The sequence below is a fragment of the Aplosporella prunicola genome (assembly GCF_010093885.1).
Source record: "Aplosporella prunicola CBS 121167 unplaced genomic scaffold K452scaffold_5, whole genome shotgun sequence".
NCBI classification, from domain to species: domain Eukaryota; kingdom Fungi; phylum Ascomycota; class Dothideomycetes; order Botryosphaeriales; family Aplosporellaceae; genus Aplosporella; species Aplosporella prunicola.
In genome coordinates, this window is record NW_022983533.1 from 508,089 (window position 1) to 521,715 (window position 13,627).

Consider the following 13,627-nt stretch of genomic DNA (forward strand, 5'->3'; position numbering starts at 1 on the left):
AGGGGGTCAACGGGTGTCCTTTTTAGTTTTCGTTCTTATAGTTCATTTGCTCCAGGGCTCCACTAGCTTGACGGTTGATACGGGCAGCATCAGGACGGCGACGTGGAGTTGCTTTGCTTTGATTTGTTTTTGTGGAGGTGGATGGAGATTGATACCTGGCATGGCATGGATAGCGTGGCGTGGCTTGCTTGTCTTTGGGGGGGATATGTAATACGGTGGATATATAGAAGGGTGGCCTCGTGGTTGTTTTGTATTCACCTATCTGCTCCTGCTCCTGCTGCTGACCGGTGCGTGGTGCCATGGAATGTCGAGCAGTCGCGGCGTCCCCACTCCGCACTGACCCCGTTGCGTCACAAGGCTTTTGACTGCAGAGCTACCTGGAGGAGGGTGTTTCAAAGGTTGCCAGATGCAGTGTGGATGTGAATGATGGGCTGCGGAGAGTGGGGGCTGAGCTACCAGATTCAGATGAAGATAAAGTGTATACGGGAGCGTGGGTGGTGGTGGTTGCGCGGGCTAAGCGCCCACGCTGCCATTCAAAATGAAAGGCGCCTCGTACTTTTCCTTCCCCAATGATTGTCGGGCGGCTCGTAATCGTAGGTGGTTAGTGGTGGAATTGGCATTACTTAGCTGGTTGGGGGAAGCAGCATTCGGACGGAAATTGGCAATTTGCTGGGCGTGCGATCATGTTTTGAGACGGACTCGCTCTCCGCATGCGAGTGGAATGACCCGCATGAAGAGGCGTGTCACGGCAGGGCATCTATTATATGGGCGGCAAGCCGGGGGCGCTTTGTGTTGCATTTTGGCCTGGGAACGGCGAGCTTACGCTGCCTTGCCCAAAGCGATGACGTGCGCCCGGCTTGGGCGCTTTAGGTTGGCGAGCCGTTTGGAAGCGTTGGCTGGGTTGGACTTGACTTGTCTTGTTGCTCCAGTTGCTTCAGCCCCCCGGCGCGCAGTCGAGACCTAACATCACTCACTCATACCCAACCACTGCCGCACCACCTCAGCGCGCACCCTCTTGTCCTTCGTCCCGCATCCCGCATCCCGCCACCCTCGTCCGGCGACGGCACTGCCCTGCCCGCGACTGCTCGTCCTGTCGCCCTCCCGCTGGCCCAGCCCGCAATAATACCTATCACTATCTTTATCGCTGCCGTGCACGACCAGACCCCAGGATTGACGCATCCGCACCCACCACGTGTCTTGCGAGGCCGAGCAATTGCGAGCAGAGAAGTGCCCCGGCCATCTGCCTCGAAGCTCCACGAGGGGCGGGCCATCACCGCGGCATCCGGCTCGGGACCTATGCGCACCTGAAGCCTGCCATCACCACTCCACCTCCCCTCCCCTCTGCTCTTTGCTATGGACTCACAGTGGGCTTCATTTACCGAAAGTCCGCCCTCTGCCCGCCACACGCGTTACGCTCCTCACAATCTCTCTTCGCCGCAACATCCGCAAAGAGATCCGACCGCGCCTGCGACAACAAGAAGAGACTCTTACATCAAGACCGAGCCCTACGCCAAACAAGACCCTTACCAGACGCCCTCGATCTCGTCGCGGGCTGCTTCCATGGCCATAACATCGCCGCCGGGCCAACCGACGCGGAGCCAGAGTTACCACACGGGCGACGGCGACGGTGACGTACCCATGGAGGACGCGGACCCATACAAGCCAAAGTACGCCACGGTTCGAACCGGCCAGCCCAACCGCAGCTCCACACAATTCCTTCAAAACGAAGAGGCTTCAGCAGCCGCGCGACGCTACTCGCCCATGAACATGTCTCCCTCGTCGCCTTACGGCCCAAGCTCCCAGCAACAGAGCTCGAGTGGGTACAGCAACTTCTCTCCGCAGACGCAATCCAGTCGTCAGTCTCCGACGCGCTCAAACCCATACATGTCGCCTCCTTACTACTCTCCGCCTTGTACGAAGTTCTATTTGTGACACCGTCCCCTATGGTCGCTAACTGCGTCACTAGCCTCTCGCGCGCACCCGCCTCAACTGCCACCGATCCAGTCGAACTTGAACTCCGACCACTTCTATCCGCAATCTGCCACCGCGCAACTCAACGCTGTATACGGGCGCGAGGCTAGATCGCCGCGCAACCCCGCGTCGCAAACCCCTATGTCGCCGCAAGCTTCTCGTGGCCAGGTACCGACTTTCACCAAGTGTTTGAATACCGGAGACTTGCATCCACGCATCAACGAGCAACCGCCGTTCAGAAGGGCAAACCCCGAGGGAGGCTTCATAAGCGTGAGTTGCGACCACGGAATAATCCCAGCAGGATGTTATTGATCTTGTTTTCCTCTAGCCTCTGCAAGCATTGACCTCGCATCTGCCCGCGACATACCGGATATGCAACCCGGCTTTCAAGTACGAGTCCTCGAGGAACCCCCGCAGAGTACTCACGAAGCCGAGCAAAGGCGTCAAGAACGATGGCTATGACAATGAAGACAGCGATTACATTCTTTACGTCAACGACATTTTGGGTTCTGAGGAGTCGGGTCACAAGTGAGTTTCGCCTTCTGTTTTGGTGCTAGAATTTTTGGTATTGATTGTCTGGCCCAATAGGAACCGTTACCTCATTTTGGATGTTCTCGGTCAGGGTACATTTGGTCAGGTCGTGAAATGCCAAAACCTCCGAACTCAGGAAGTCGTTGCGGTCAAGGTTGTCAAGAATCGGACAGCCTATTTCAACCAGAGTATGATGGAGGTTTCGGTCCTCGATTTGGTATGTATCCCGTTTTTGCGGGTTGTAGGAGATGCGCGCTAACAATTGCACAGTTGAACAAACAAATGGACAAGAACGACGATCATCACCTGTTGCGGCTCAAGGATACTTTTATCCACCGACAGCATCTTTGCCTTGTCTTCGAACTGCTCAGCGTCAATTTGTATGAGCTGATCAAACAGAACCAGTTCCGTGGCTTGAGCACAACCTTGGTCCGTGTGTTTGCACAGCAATTGCTTAATGGTTTAGCTCTGCTCGGAAAAGCAAAGTTGATTCATTGCGATCTGAAGCCTGAGAATATCCTACTCAAAAAGTAATCATCTGCGAAAATGCTCTTTTATGCTTTTGCTGACCATATGTTAGTCTGGAGAGTCCGATCATCAAGATCATCGACTTCGGTTCCGCCTGCGATGAACGACAGACGGTTTACACGTACATCCAGTCTAGATTCTATCGCTCACCTGAAGTCCTTCTCGGACTGCCGTAAGTACAAACGTCCTGTCGTTGAGGTTGCCCAACTCATCATTTACAGGTACTCTGCTGCCATCGATATGTGGTCATTGGGCTGCATCGTTGTCGAACTTTTCCTCGGGCTGCCGTTGTTCCCGGGGTCATCTGAGTACAACCAGGTCTCACGGATAACCGAGATGCTTGGTCTTCCTCCAACATGGATGCTGGAAATGGGAAAGCAATCCGGTGAATTCTTCGAGAAAGCGCACGACGAGTTCGGTCGCCGGTCGTACCGCTTGAAGAGTATGGAGCAATACTCGCGTGAGCATGGCTCAAAGGAGCAGCCAAGCAAGAAGTACTTCTCTGCCACGACACTCCCAGAGATCATCAAGAATTACCCCATGCCGAGAAAGAATATGAAACCAGCGGAGATTGAGCGAGGTTTGTTTTGCTCCCTATTATTGACCGTTCCAATTGATGTATTGACCCGGTATAGAAATGGCCAATCGCACTGCTTTCATCGATTTCGCACAGGGATTGTTGAACCTGAACCCTCTCGAGCGATGGACGCCCAACCAAGCCAAGATGCACCCGTTCATCACCCAAGCCAAGTTCACTGGTCCGTTTGTACCTCCTATGATGATGAGGTCCGGTACCAGCAGGTCGCCAGCTCCAGGTGTCCAAGAGCAGCAAAAGGCTGAGGCTCTGAGCAAGCAGCGTGCAGCACAGGCAGCTGCACAGCAACAGGCCCAGAGCGCGGCCTATGCAAACATGCAGATGAACTCGCCGTATGCGCAGACGCCGCACGCCCAGAACCCGGCCGTATACAACAATGTGTACAGTCCCAGCCACCAGGTTGCTCCACCACCATATCCGGCACAGGCTGCTGCTGCCTACGGTCAACAGATGGGTCTTGTCCAACAGCAGCAACAACAGCAACAGGCCCCTCGCTACCAGCCACAACAAAACCTATACGCTCAGGCCACGACGAGAGCCGGTAGACAGAGGGCATCGACGATTGACCAACAGCAAAATGGCATCCCGCCGGCCTTGCAGCGTGTCATGAGCCACCTCGACCCGAATGCGCCGGTCAGGCTCCAACCTAGCCCCGCCTACTACCCACCTCCGCCTGAAGGAGCTCCGGATGCAAACAATGGTCGCAGGCGCGACAGCCGAACGACTACTGCTGGTCGCCGCAACCGTGATTTCATTCGCACCCTGGAGGACCGCACCCTTGAGGAAGGTTTCATGAGTAACCCAACCCACTGGCAATGAGAAGATCGCCCCCAAACAGACTGAACACCCTTTCGAAATAAGACACGACATGCACGACATCTCTTTCCGGAGGTCATCGTCTATTGCGTACGGCGTACAGTCGGGAAGCCTAGTGATCATCGATCGGCGAAATCCTGTACCAACATAAGCCACAATATGGAACTACGAGATTGCACCTCATGGTTAGCAGCCGGCATGGAGCTGCCCGCGTCAAGCGTCAGGTACAAATGGGTGTTCCATTCCTGCGGCTGTCAACCACATCTGGTCTAGTCGCAGTTTAACAGAGGCAGTACTAGGTGGGCCGGTCGTTCGGGACAATACCCGATGATCAAAGAACACGCGTTTCAGTCAAGACGGCCGTGGCATGGGATTTTGGCGACGTGAACCGCGCTTGGATTTATCGAGGAGGCGTAGTTCCTTGACTGGACAAGCATGCTGGCTTTGATAGTCGATCCGTCGTATTATCAGCGGCCAAGGTATTCGCTACTTTTTCCAACCAATTTTCCGCTTCCCTTCTTCTCGTGTTGTTTTTCTTCCTCCAACTTCGGCTCGTTCAGCTCGCGTTGTTCCGGCTTGAGCATACGTCCGTTTTTCGTTTTCTTTTCAGCAAAGTTCGCGCGCAGATGGCAAAATGGATATCCCCTTCCCTTTTCGCGAAACACATCATAGCACGCGGGATGCAGTAGATTGTACACTAGGTTCATATGAAGTTTGAAAACCTCTTTGACGTCTAAAGTAGGGAGGGAGGGCATCGATGATTTGAACATGTTTTCCACTCATTGCAAGCGCAGCTACGCGGGCTTGGCGGACTCTCGTCCTCCGTGTCTAAAACTCTTAGGGTAAAGGGGCGGGCGCGTGTTGCATGCTCACGTTTTTAGGCTCATGCCTTTAGCCTCGCGCCATGCATGTCTTCTTCCGCGTCCTTGACCAAGAAGCTACATTCCTCGTCAGCCACAATCAAACGACTTTGATCGCAATTTCTGGTGTTCCAGATTGTCATTTTGCAAAGGAGAGCTTACCTATACCACCAGACCGTCGGCACGACGGTGCCCAGATGCCACAGGGCATGGGCATCCACCATGCCGCGCCAAGGCGGGAAGTCGAGCAGCTCGAGGCTCATGGCCATGATGAGCCACGCGACGATAAGACCGGGCCAAGCGGCCCAAGTGCGCTTGAGGCGGCGGTAGCGCGTGATGGAGAACCAGGACCAGAGCAGGTTCTGGACGATGCCGGCGGCGACGTTGGCAGCCATGTTGTAGGTGTAGTCCCAGGACCAGAGGGAGAGGTAGGTGACATGGGCGAGGTAGAGCAGGATGCAGAGGAGGGTCCAGGCGCGGCGCAGCGAGCGGATGTTGGGGTCGGGGCGGTCAAGGCGGAAGATGCGGATGGGGGTGTAGTAGAGGCCGTACATGACGCTGGCGCCGGCGCCGAAGTAGTCCATCTTCTCGGTGAAGGCGAAGTCGCGGGTGTGGAAGATCATGCTCCAGATCCAGCTGTTGAGGCCAAAGTAGCCGAAGAGGAGGTAGTACTTGCGGAGCGGGTACTCGGGGGGCATGGTGTCGCGGACGCGGGCCATGCCCCAGTCGTGGGCGAGGAAGTTGAGCAGCGAGAAGACGACGCTGAAGGGCTCCTGCATGCCCAGGAAGCGGTAGAAGGGCCACTTGCCGTGGAACTGCACCACGGGCTCCCGGTACGGCGGGTCGCGCGCCAGCCGCTTGTCCGTCACCACGTGCTGGCAGGTGTAGTCGCACTCGGCCGGGCAGGTCCAGAAGAGCAACCGGTGCTGGAGCGCTGTTTGTGTGGCCGCGGGGCGCGGCTGGCCGTTAGCGGGCGTCCTGTTGTGAGCGCTGCGGCGCGGAGGGGGAGGGTGCGGTACGGATGGGGGTCTTGTCCGGCCCTTCGCAATTGGCGTCGATGCAGACCTGTGCGGCGCCGTCAGCTTGCTTGTCCGTGTCTCGCATGGCATTTTCTTCTTTTGCGGAAGGGCGCCGCAACTTAACCAACATACCTTGACACAGTCCTTAAAGTCTGGTAGCCGGTCTCCCAGCGAGGCGAGCGCCGGGGCCGCGGCGAGCAGAAGCAGCGCAGCGATGACTATGGGCAGCCATGGCGCGCGCAGAGTTGCTCTCATGGTTGCGGGGGAGCTGGCGGGCTGATCTCTCTCCAGCGAGCTTTGATAGGGTTTGGGAGGAGCGATTGATGGGCGTGTACAGCTGTCTCGGTTAGGCCTAGCGCCTTGGCTCCAGCCGCTTTCTTTTGCTACCTACTCGATACTACTACTCTACTCCTACGCTTTTTCCTCTAATTGTCACAATTACTAACACAAAAAGGTATTGAAGCAAATTCCCTGCTTTCCAAGTTCCCAAATCCCAAAGTCCCAAATTCCCAGATTCCCAAAGTCCATGATATCAAAGTCAAGCGCCAGCGCAGAAGATAACCCTCGAACCTGCCCACGCGCCGTGTAGTTTCGTCAATCGTAAAGCTGAGATGGAGACTGCACGGCAATAAAAGGCCTTATATCCTCCTTGCGCCGGGCTCTGCGCCCAAATCACCGATTCCCAATCCTACATCCGTCTCTATACGGCTTCTTTTGGCCGGAGACAATTGCGGCTTGTCGTCGACGCCCGAAAGGCTTCTCTTATCGCTCTCCGACGGCCTGCTCACGCCCGGCTTCTTGACCTGGCCAAAGAGCTTGCTTTGTAATTGTGCGCTACTTGCGCCAGCTCTCTGACTCTGATGCGCTGAGCCGCCTGGCAGTTGCCCGCCATGCTGTTGTGGCACGTGACGGAGCAGATCTGACGCTATTTGGCTGGCGTAGGGCTCTGTGGCCTGGGATTCTTTCAAGGGAATCATCATGGCATCTTCCACTAAGGAGGGTGCAGTGACTGTGGAGTCGGTGTTCCTCCGATAGCGCGCTTTGCTGTGATTATTCGCAGGTGCTGTGTAAGAAGTTTGGGCAGGGTTGTAGTGCGATCTTGGCGGAGTACGAAGTACGCCTCTGGTGGTCTGGGCTGGCCGTGTTGAATAGTTAGGCGTGTTGGGCATAGATGAGCCAGAGTTTGCGCTACGAGACAGGCCTAAATGGGTTCTTGGTGGCATGTTCCTAGTAGGTGTAGTCGGTGCGGTGGCATTCTTCTCATTCAACATCTTGTCTGCAAGGAGCAAAGCTTCAAAAGGTTGTTGTCCGTGGGCAGACGTGTCGCCTAGATGATTTCCTCGATTTCTGCTGCGTGGCGTCGTGGGGTAGCGCGGTGCGGCCATTACTGAGGTAGGCGACTGGGATTCGTACACGTCGCCCAGCATCCCGTTGAGATGATCACGATTCTTCCGAATGCGCCCGCGCAAACGTTCGTTCTCCTCAACTAGGTTGGCGATCTCGCCTTCGCGGCGTTCGGTCGTGCGCTGGGAATGCTCCAACATCCCCCGAAGCTCTTCATTTTCGTTCTGTAAGATTTGCATATGGCGGCTCATCTCGTTCATCAGCGCGGCATTAGCAGGAGTGACAACTGGTTCTGCGTGAGCTGGGGCGGGAGGCGTGATGTCACTGCGCCGCCGCTCCTCGGCTTGCTGCAAGACGTCAACCTCGCGCTGCGCCATTGCCAACTCGACGGCCATCCGATTGTTCGCTTCTGCGCTATCGATGCAAAGCATGTTGTATTGCAGCTTGTGGTGCGCGGCTCTAGTACGCACTTCGCGCAGGGTTGCCAACAGCTCGCTGGCCATGTCTCGCAGCTCTTCCTCGGTGGCACCGTTGATCTGATCGAGGCTGATAGACGACGTAGGCAGCGACGCCTGCGAATTGACGCGGGATGTCGGTGGGGGCGAGGACAGCTGGGAGGTAGAGGGAGTAGGCGTGCGCGCAGAGGCGCGACTCAGCGGAGCAGGCAGGACCTGCGACGACGGCGGCGGAGTCATGGAGACGGACGATGAGGGATCGGGCGAGGTGTACTTGCGCGACGCGGTGTTGGTGTTGCTGTCTTGCGACGATGCGGGTTGGTGATGGTGATGATGATGATGCTGATGCAGGACGTCAGCCTGCGCGATGGCAAGCAGGTCCTGGGCGTGCGCTGTGCGGCTATCCATTGAGAGATAGTTAGGGTGTGGGAGGGAGAGAGTTGTTCAAACAGCTGGACAGCTGTGGGGAGCGGAGGGATGCGATGCGCGCGCGGGGCCTTGGCGATGAAACGAGGGCGGCGGGAGACTTGGGAAACTCCGTCATGACGGTTGTCAGGGGCGACGAGCCGACAAAACACTGGCCAAGAGGACGCTCGACCCTCCTCCTTGACCTTTTCCCCAGCTGCTTGACTCCCGAACCATCCCTAATCTGTCCGGCAATCATGGACTCGTCGTCCTCGAGGATCCCGCGCCCGCCTTCGGCCATCCCGCGCCCCTCCAGTCTTCCGCGGCCCTCCAAGCTTCCCCAGCCAAAACTTTCGGCCATTCCCACCCCGCCAAAGCCGCGCAGCAAGCCCTCTATCCCCGCACCGTCGGGCATCCGCCCACCTAGTCGCATAACCTCGCCCGCCAAGGAAACCTATGGCTTCAAGAAGCCGCTACCGCGCCCTGAGTCCCGCCAGGCCCGCTCTCGCATCGTTCGCCCCGTCAATGGCAACTTAACCGTGAACGCCGAGACCGAAGATGACACGCTGGGCGATCTGGATGGCTTCCGCGTCTCTTCCATGTCCAGGCAGGGCTTCAGGGACGACGAGTCGGATTTTGGCGTCGATGACGACGATGTCCTTTCCCGTAAGCGCCCGACGCTCTCCACAATCCACTCGATTCTAACTTTATACAAGAACATAGTGGCACCAAGTCGCGCAAGTTCTCCCAGTCGTCGCTATCCGAACGCGCAGTTGAAAGCCTGTCGCATATCCTTCCAACTTCGCCAAGCGGCTCGCGCTCATCCAGCTTCTTTGGCGGCCCTGCGAGCCCTAGAGGGCCTTCGAGACCTGCCTCTGCTATGAGCAGATCACGGCCTGATTCTCGGAACAGTACGAGGCCCCCATCGCGTACGGGAATGTACAGAAGTGCATCGCAGCGACCAACAACGCCTACCATGGGCCCGCCTAGCAGCGGATATGGCCAGACTCGAGCGGCTAGTGCAGCGCGTCCGGCTAGCCGCACTTCCTTCGTAGGGAAAAACTTGGCACCCACACCACAGAGGAGTGCGAGTGCTGCGCCTCGGTCTCCTGCTGAATTTTCCCGCAGTGAGTCGAGCGCATCGCCCACGGAGGATCAAGAGCCCCAAGAAGAACTCCTTAAGAGCCCGTCTAGCAGGCTCTCGAAGATGCCGCAGGACGGAAGCGACGATGCAACGATGAGGAAAATACCAAAAACCCGGCCGGTCCTGGATAGCGCCTTTGGGGAACAAACTGCCGGAGAGACTGGAACCATGAAGAGAGCTTTGACTAGTGTAAAGAGGCCCAAGGCAGCTGCAGCGGCGCCTGCCGATGACCAAACGTCCAAGGCGCCCAGTTCTTCGTCTGCACTACGGGAGCAGATCGCCAAGGCAAAGGCGGCGCGCAAGAAGGCTGCCACGAACAAGCAAGCTGAACCGAGGAATGATATTCCAATTGGAGATGCCGCGTTGGAATCATATGAGGAGGATCCTTTCAATCAAATGCCGAAGGGAGGTGAAGCTGTCATCAAAAACCGGGTGGCTACGGCACGATCAGAGGGCCGTCTAAACCTTGCAAATATGGGCTTGACAGAAATACCCCAACAGGTAATGACGATGTATGAGTACGATCCTAATAACTCGGTTTCCACTTGGGCCGAAACAGTTGATCTGACTCGGTTTATTGCTGCCGACAATGAGATCGAGAGGCTTCCGGATGACCTTTTCCCGGATGTTGATCCATTGGAAGCATCCGAGGACTTTGATGCTAGTCCGAACCAATTTGGCGGTGTTGAGATGCTAGACCTTCATGGTAATATTCTGAAACAGCTGCCCATTGGGATGAGACGACTTGAAAACCTATCTGTCCTAAACTTGACACGCAACCAGCTCGACAACAGTTCGCTAGAAGTAATTTCGCAAATATCCGGTCTACGTGAGCTAAAGCTAGCCGACAACGAATTCGAAGGTCCCTTCCCGGATACCATTGGGCTCTTGGAGAACTTGGAAGTCTTGGAGTTACAGGGCAACAAGATCAATCACTTGCCTTACGATTTACGGTTGCTCTCCAATCTCCGCGTTCTCAACGTGGCCAAAAACCAGCTTTCTTCCTTGCCGATGGATGTCCTGCATTTAATGCCCTTGGTGGAACTAGTCGCATCTAAAAACGCGCTCCGCGGCACGCTCTTCCCCGCCACCGTCTCGAAAATGCCACGACTGCAAATTCTCGATGTTTCTGGGAATGCACTCACTGCGTTGAGCGACAACAGAATAGCTCTGCCGGAGTTGAGGACTCTAAATGTCGCCATCAACCGATTGGAGCATTTGCCAGACATGACTGAGTGGGCACGGCTCATGACATTTCTTGCTGAGGAAAACAAGCTCTCTGAATTTCCGCAGGGATTCAAGACACTGGGAACTCTTAGGCGCGCCAATTTGAGTGGCAATAACATTGTCAAGATCGAACCGGAGGTTGGCTTAATGGAAAGGCTTGAGGTGCTCAACCTGGCCGCGAATCCACTGAGCGAGCGGAAGTTCTTGACGATGGGTACTGGAGACTTAAAGTTTATTCTCAAGTCACGCATCGCCCCAGCAGGCCATGATGATGGAGTCACATCCCCAGGATCTGTCAGAGAGGATGAAACGAATGGTGCCATCCAAAAGGGAAGTACCTGGACACTCAGAGGCTCTGGAATTCTTGATCTGTCATCGAAAGGGCTCACTGAATTGGATGGAGGAAATCTCGCCGAAGTCGCCGATAAGACCCGCCAGCTGGTTCTGCATCACAACAAGTTCACGTCCATACCCGCAACAGTGTCGCTAGCCAGTGGTATTACGATGCTCGACCTATCACATAACTGCCTAAGTACGGCCTTTGCCGGATCCATTGAGCTCCCCTCCTTGCGCGAGTTGCGCCTCTTGGGCAACGGCATCATCTCCTTCGACAGCCTGGTTTCCTATCTTATTGCTCCACGCTTGCAACACCTCGACTTGACCGCTAACCGTCTTTCCGGTGCGCTTCCTACACTATTATCCTTCTATCCGGAGCTCGCAACACTTCTCGTCTCCGACAACTCTATTGAAGAAATCTCAGCCGAGGCATTGAGTGGCCTGAAGGCCGTCAATCTCAGCAACAACAGCATCGGCCGCGTGCCGCCGGAGATTGGCCTGCTGTGGGACCAGGGATTACGAAGTCTGGAGCTTGAAGGCAACACGTTCCGCATCCCGAACTATACAATTCTGCGGAAAGGCACAGAAGAGGTCATGAGGTGGCTGAGAGACAAGGTCCCGCGAGAGTTGCCCGAGGAGGAGGATGAGACGTTTTAGGTTATGGGCGCTGGTACTTTTTCTCGCATGGTTTAGATATGGGCGGAGCCCTGGTATGCTTGGATGGATGACACTGAGGGGGACGCATTTGCATTGGGCGGAGTTCGTTAGGTTGGATCATGTGTAGTGGGTTAAGGGGCGGATACACCCCTTCCCAAGGGATGTTGTCGATATTCCCATTCTGGATAATGCTGGCCAGGAACACTGTTTCGTGCCTGGCAAGTTGGAAACTTTTCTGGTTTCTCGTCACCGGTCATATAATAGCTGTAAGGCAATAGTACACACAAAGGGGAAAATCCCTTGTGATTATTCCGTTGGGATATGCTAATGGGGGGTGTGTTGATAACAATGTACTCTTGCCTGTATATATATCTACGAATTGTCATGTTCGAACTATTCTTGTAAGGACTGGTTGATAATTTTTGGTGAGGGGATAAGAACCGGTTCAAAGGCAAGGAAACGTTTCATATGCTAGCCCCTCAAAACTCATTTCAACCATACATGCCTTTCAGCTTGCTGGCTTCACCGAGAGTCACTTGAGGTCATTAAGAACAGATGCATCCAGAAACGCAAGAAAGGGGTATGATATTCTACATACGCAAGATGAGGAAAGAAAGTCTCTACAAATACAAACCCGCCGCCCAGCTTCCACTGCCCAACTTCACTTGCCCTAGGTCGGAAAAGGGTGGCGCAGTGACACGCCACCTCACCCACGTCCAACCTGGACTCATGCCAGCCAGGTCCTCACTAGCGGAAGTTCTCGTCCAACTCCCGGGCCTCCCTCTCAGCCACCTCACCCTCTTCTACGTGGGAGTAGCACGTGATGGCGCTGTCAAAGGCGCGAAAGCACCTAAAGCAAACGTGCTTACCGCAGTTAGTGCACTGCACGCGCATGCAGCCGCCATCCCGCTCGATGCCGATGCCGCAAGCAGGGCAGGGCACAGCACCAGCCTTTTTCATCCACTCCTTGAGCCCGGCGTTCCTCGCTCCCTCAGCCTCCTTGCAGGTCTTGCCGGAGTGAAACGGCACCTTGCACGCCATGCAGAGCAGGACAAGGCACTCTGGGCAGTGCCAGGCGGAGGGAGAAGTGGTGGTGAAGTCGTCGGCGGGCTCCAGGACGGTGTGAAGCTGCGGGCAGCCCTGCGTGGGGCAGAAGAACAGTGCCTGCGGCCTTGAGTTGACGTGGCTGCGCGCCGACGCTTGCAAAAGCTGCTCGAATTCCTCGTGTGAAATCGCACGGCGCAGCTCCGTGAGAGTGAGGACGTGCCCGCAGCCTTGTTCGCTGCAGCGGAACAGAATATTGCCAGTCCCAGTGGCTTGGACCTGGGCCTTGAAGCACTCGTGGCAGTAGCAATGGCCACAGCTGGTGAAGTGCGGCTCCGTGGGGACGTTGAAGCAAACCGGACAACTCGTAGGGAGGACGGACGCATCTACACGTTCGTGGAGGGCTCTGATGGCCTGCTGGTAAGCTGTATGACTGCCAGTTATAGTGAGTATGCTCGGCTGAGCACGTAAGTTAAGCAAGGCCCTATCAGCCCCGATGGCTCTGACGACGTTTTTGAACTTTCCAGAAGGGTCCGGTTCCTGCTCCGAAATTCCAAATTCGACAAACCGCATGCTGGTCGAGGATTCTAGCGAAAGCTTCTGTTGAACAGTGCGAGAAAGCTGGACACTGCTGTCGCATTAAATTGAGTGAAACTGTCTGCTTAAATACACGACTTCCCTGGGTAGAAAGGTGA

At 55.7% G+C, this 13,627-nt stretch overlaps 5 protein-coding genes across 5 annotated transcripts; 2 read left to right on the plus strand and 3 right to left on the minus strand.

The window, feature by feature from the left end:
• Nucleotides 1-1,353: 1,353 nt before the first annotated feature.
• K452DRAFT_295577 (uncharacterized protein) lies at nucleotides 1,354-4,444 on the plus strand (the record flags this gene model as incomplete). The annotated part of the gene is made up of 8 exons (XM_033541827.1): nucleotides 1,354-1,912; nucleotides 1,967-2,241; nucleotides 2,300-2,499; nucleotides 2,560-2,719; nucleotides 2,773-3,032; nucleotides 3,083-3,202; nucleotides 3,252-3,610; nucleotides 3,666-4,444. 8 exons carry the CDS (start codon nucleotides 1,354-1,356, stop codon nucleotides 4,442-4,444), a joined length of 2,712 nt encoding a protein of 903 aa, XP_033400732.1.
• An 880-nt stretch (nucleotides 4,445-5,324) lies between these two features.
• Nucleotides 5,325-6,602, minus strand: K452DRAFT_316152 (uncharacterized protein; the record flags this gene model as incomplete). Its single annotated transcript, XM_033543931.1, has 4 exons — nucleotides 6,453-6,602; nucleotides 6,321-6,366; nucleotides 5,464-6,235; nucleotides 5,325-5,379 (listed from the first exon to the last, which is right to left on the minus strand). The coding sequence occupies exons 1-4, from the start codon at nucleotides 6,573-6,575 to the stop codon at nucleotides 5,325-5,327; spliced, it is 996 nt and encodes a 331-aa protein (XP_033400733.1). The 5' UTR covers nucleotides 6,576-6,602.
• Nucleotides 6,603-6,674: 72 nt separating this feature from the next.
• Nucleotides 6,675-8,573, minus strand: K452DRAFT_284415 (uncharacterized protein). Its single transcript, XM_033539936.1, has one exon. The coding sequence runs from the start codon at nucleotides 8,525-8,527 to the stop codon at nucleotides 6,959-6,961; it is 1,569 nt and encodes a 522-aa protein (XP_033400734.1). The 5' UTR covers nucleotides 8,528-8,573; the 3' UTR covers nucleotides 6,675-6,958.
• A 132-nt stretch (nucleotides 8,574-8,705) lies between these two features.
• On the plus strand, nucleotides 8,706-12,223 carry K452DRAFT_244600 (uncharacterized protein). The gene is made up of 2 exons (XM_033537952.1): nucleotides 8,706-9,190; nucleotides 9,241-12,223. The coding sequence occupies exons 1-2, from the start codon at nucleotides 8,782-8,784 to the stop codon at nucleotides 11,886-11,888; spliced, it is 3,057 nt and encodes a 1,018-aa protein (XP_033400735.1). The 5' UTR covers nucleotides 8,706-8,781; the 3' UTR covers nucleotides 11,889-12,223.
• A 22-nt stretch (nucleotides 12,224-12,245) lies between these two features.
• Nucleotides 12,246-13,557, minus strand: K452DRAFT_284417 (uncharacterized protein). The gene has a single exon (XM_033539937.1). The coding sequence runs from the start codon at nucleotides 13,503-13,505 to the stop codon at nucleotides 12,636-12,638; it is 870 nt and encodes a 289-aa protein (XP_033400736.1). The 5' UTR covers nucleotides 13,506-13,557; the 3' UTR covers nucleotides 12,246-12,635.
• Between the last annotated feature and the right edge of the window lie 70 nt (nucleotides 13,558-13,627).

Excerpts from the sequence above, each read along its gene's own strand:
- K452DRAFT_284415 (XM_033539936.1), bottom strand. The coding sequence starts at position 8,527 with ATGGATAGCCGCACAGCGCACGCCCAGGACCTGCTTGCCATCGCGCAG.
- K452DRAFT_244600 (XM_033537952.1), top strand. The coding sequence starts at position 8,782 with ATGGACTCGTCGTCCTCGAGGATCCCGCGCCCGCCTTCGGCCATCCCG. Across the intron at positions 9,191-9,240 it reads TGACGACGATGTCCTTTCCC|AACATAGTGGCACCAAGTCG; the intron begins GTAAGCGCCCGA and ends ACTTTATACAAG.
- K452DRAFT_284417 (XM_033539937.1), bottom strand. The coding sequence starts at position 13,505 with ATGCGGTTTGTCGAATTTGGAATTTCGGAGCAGGAACCGGACCCTTCT.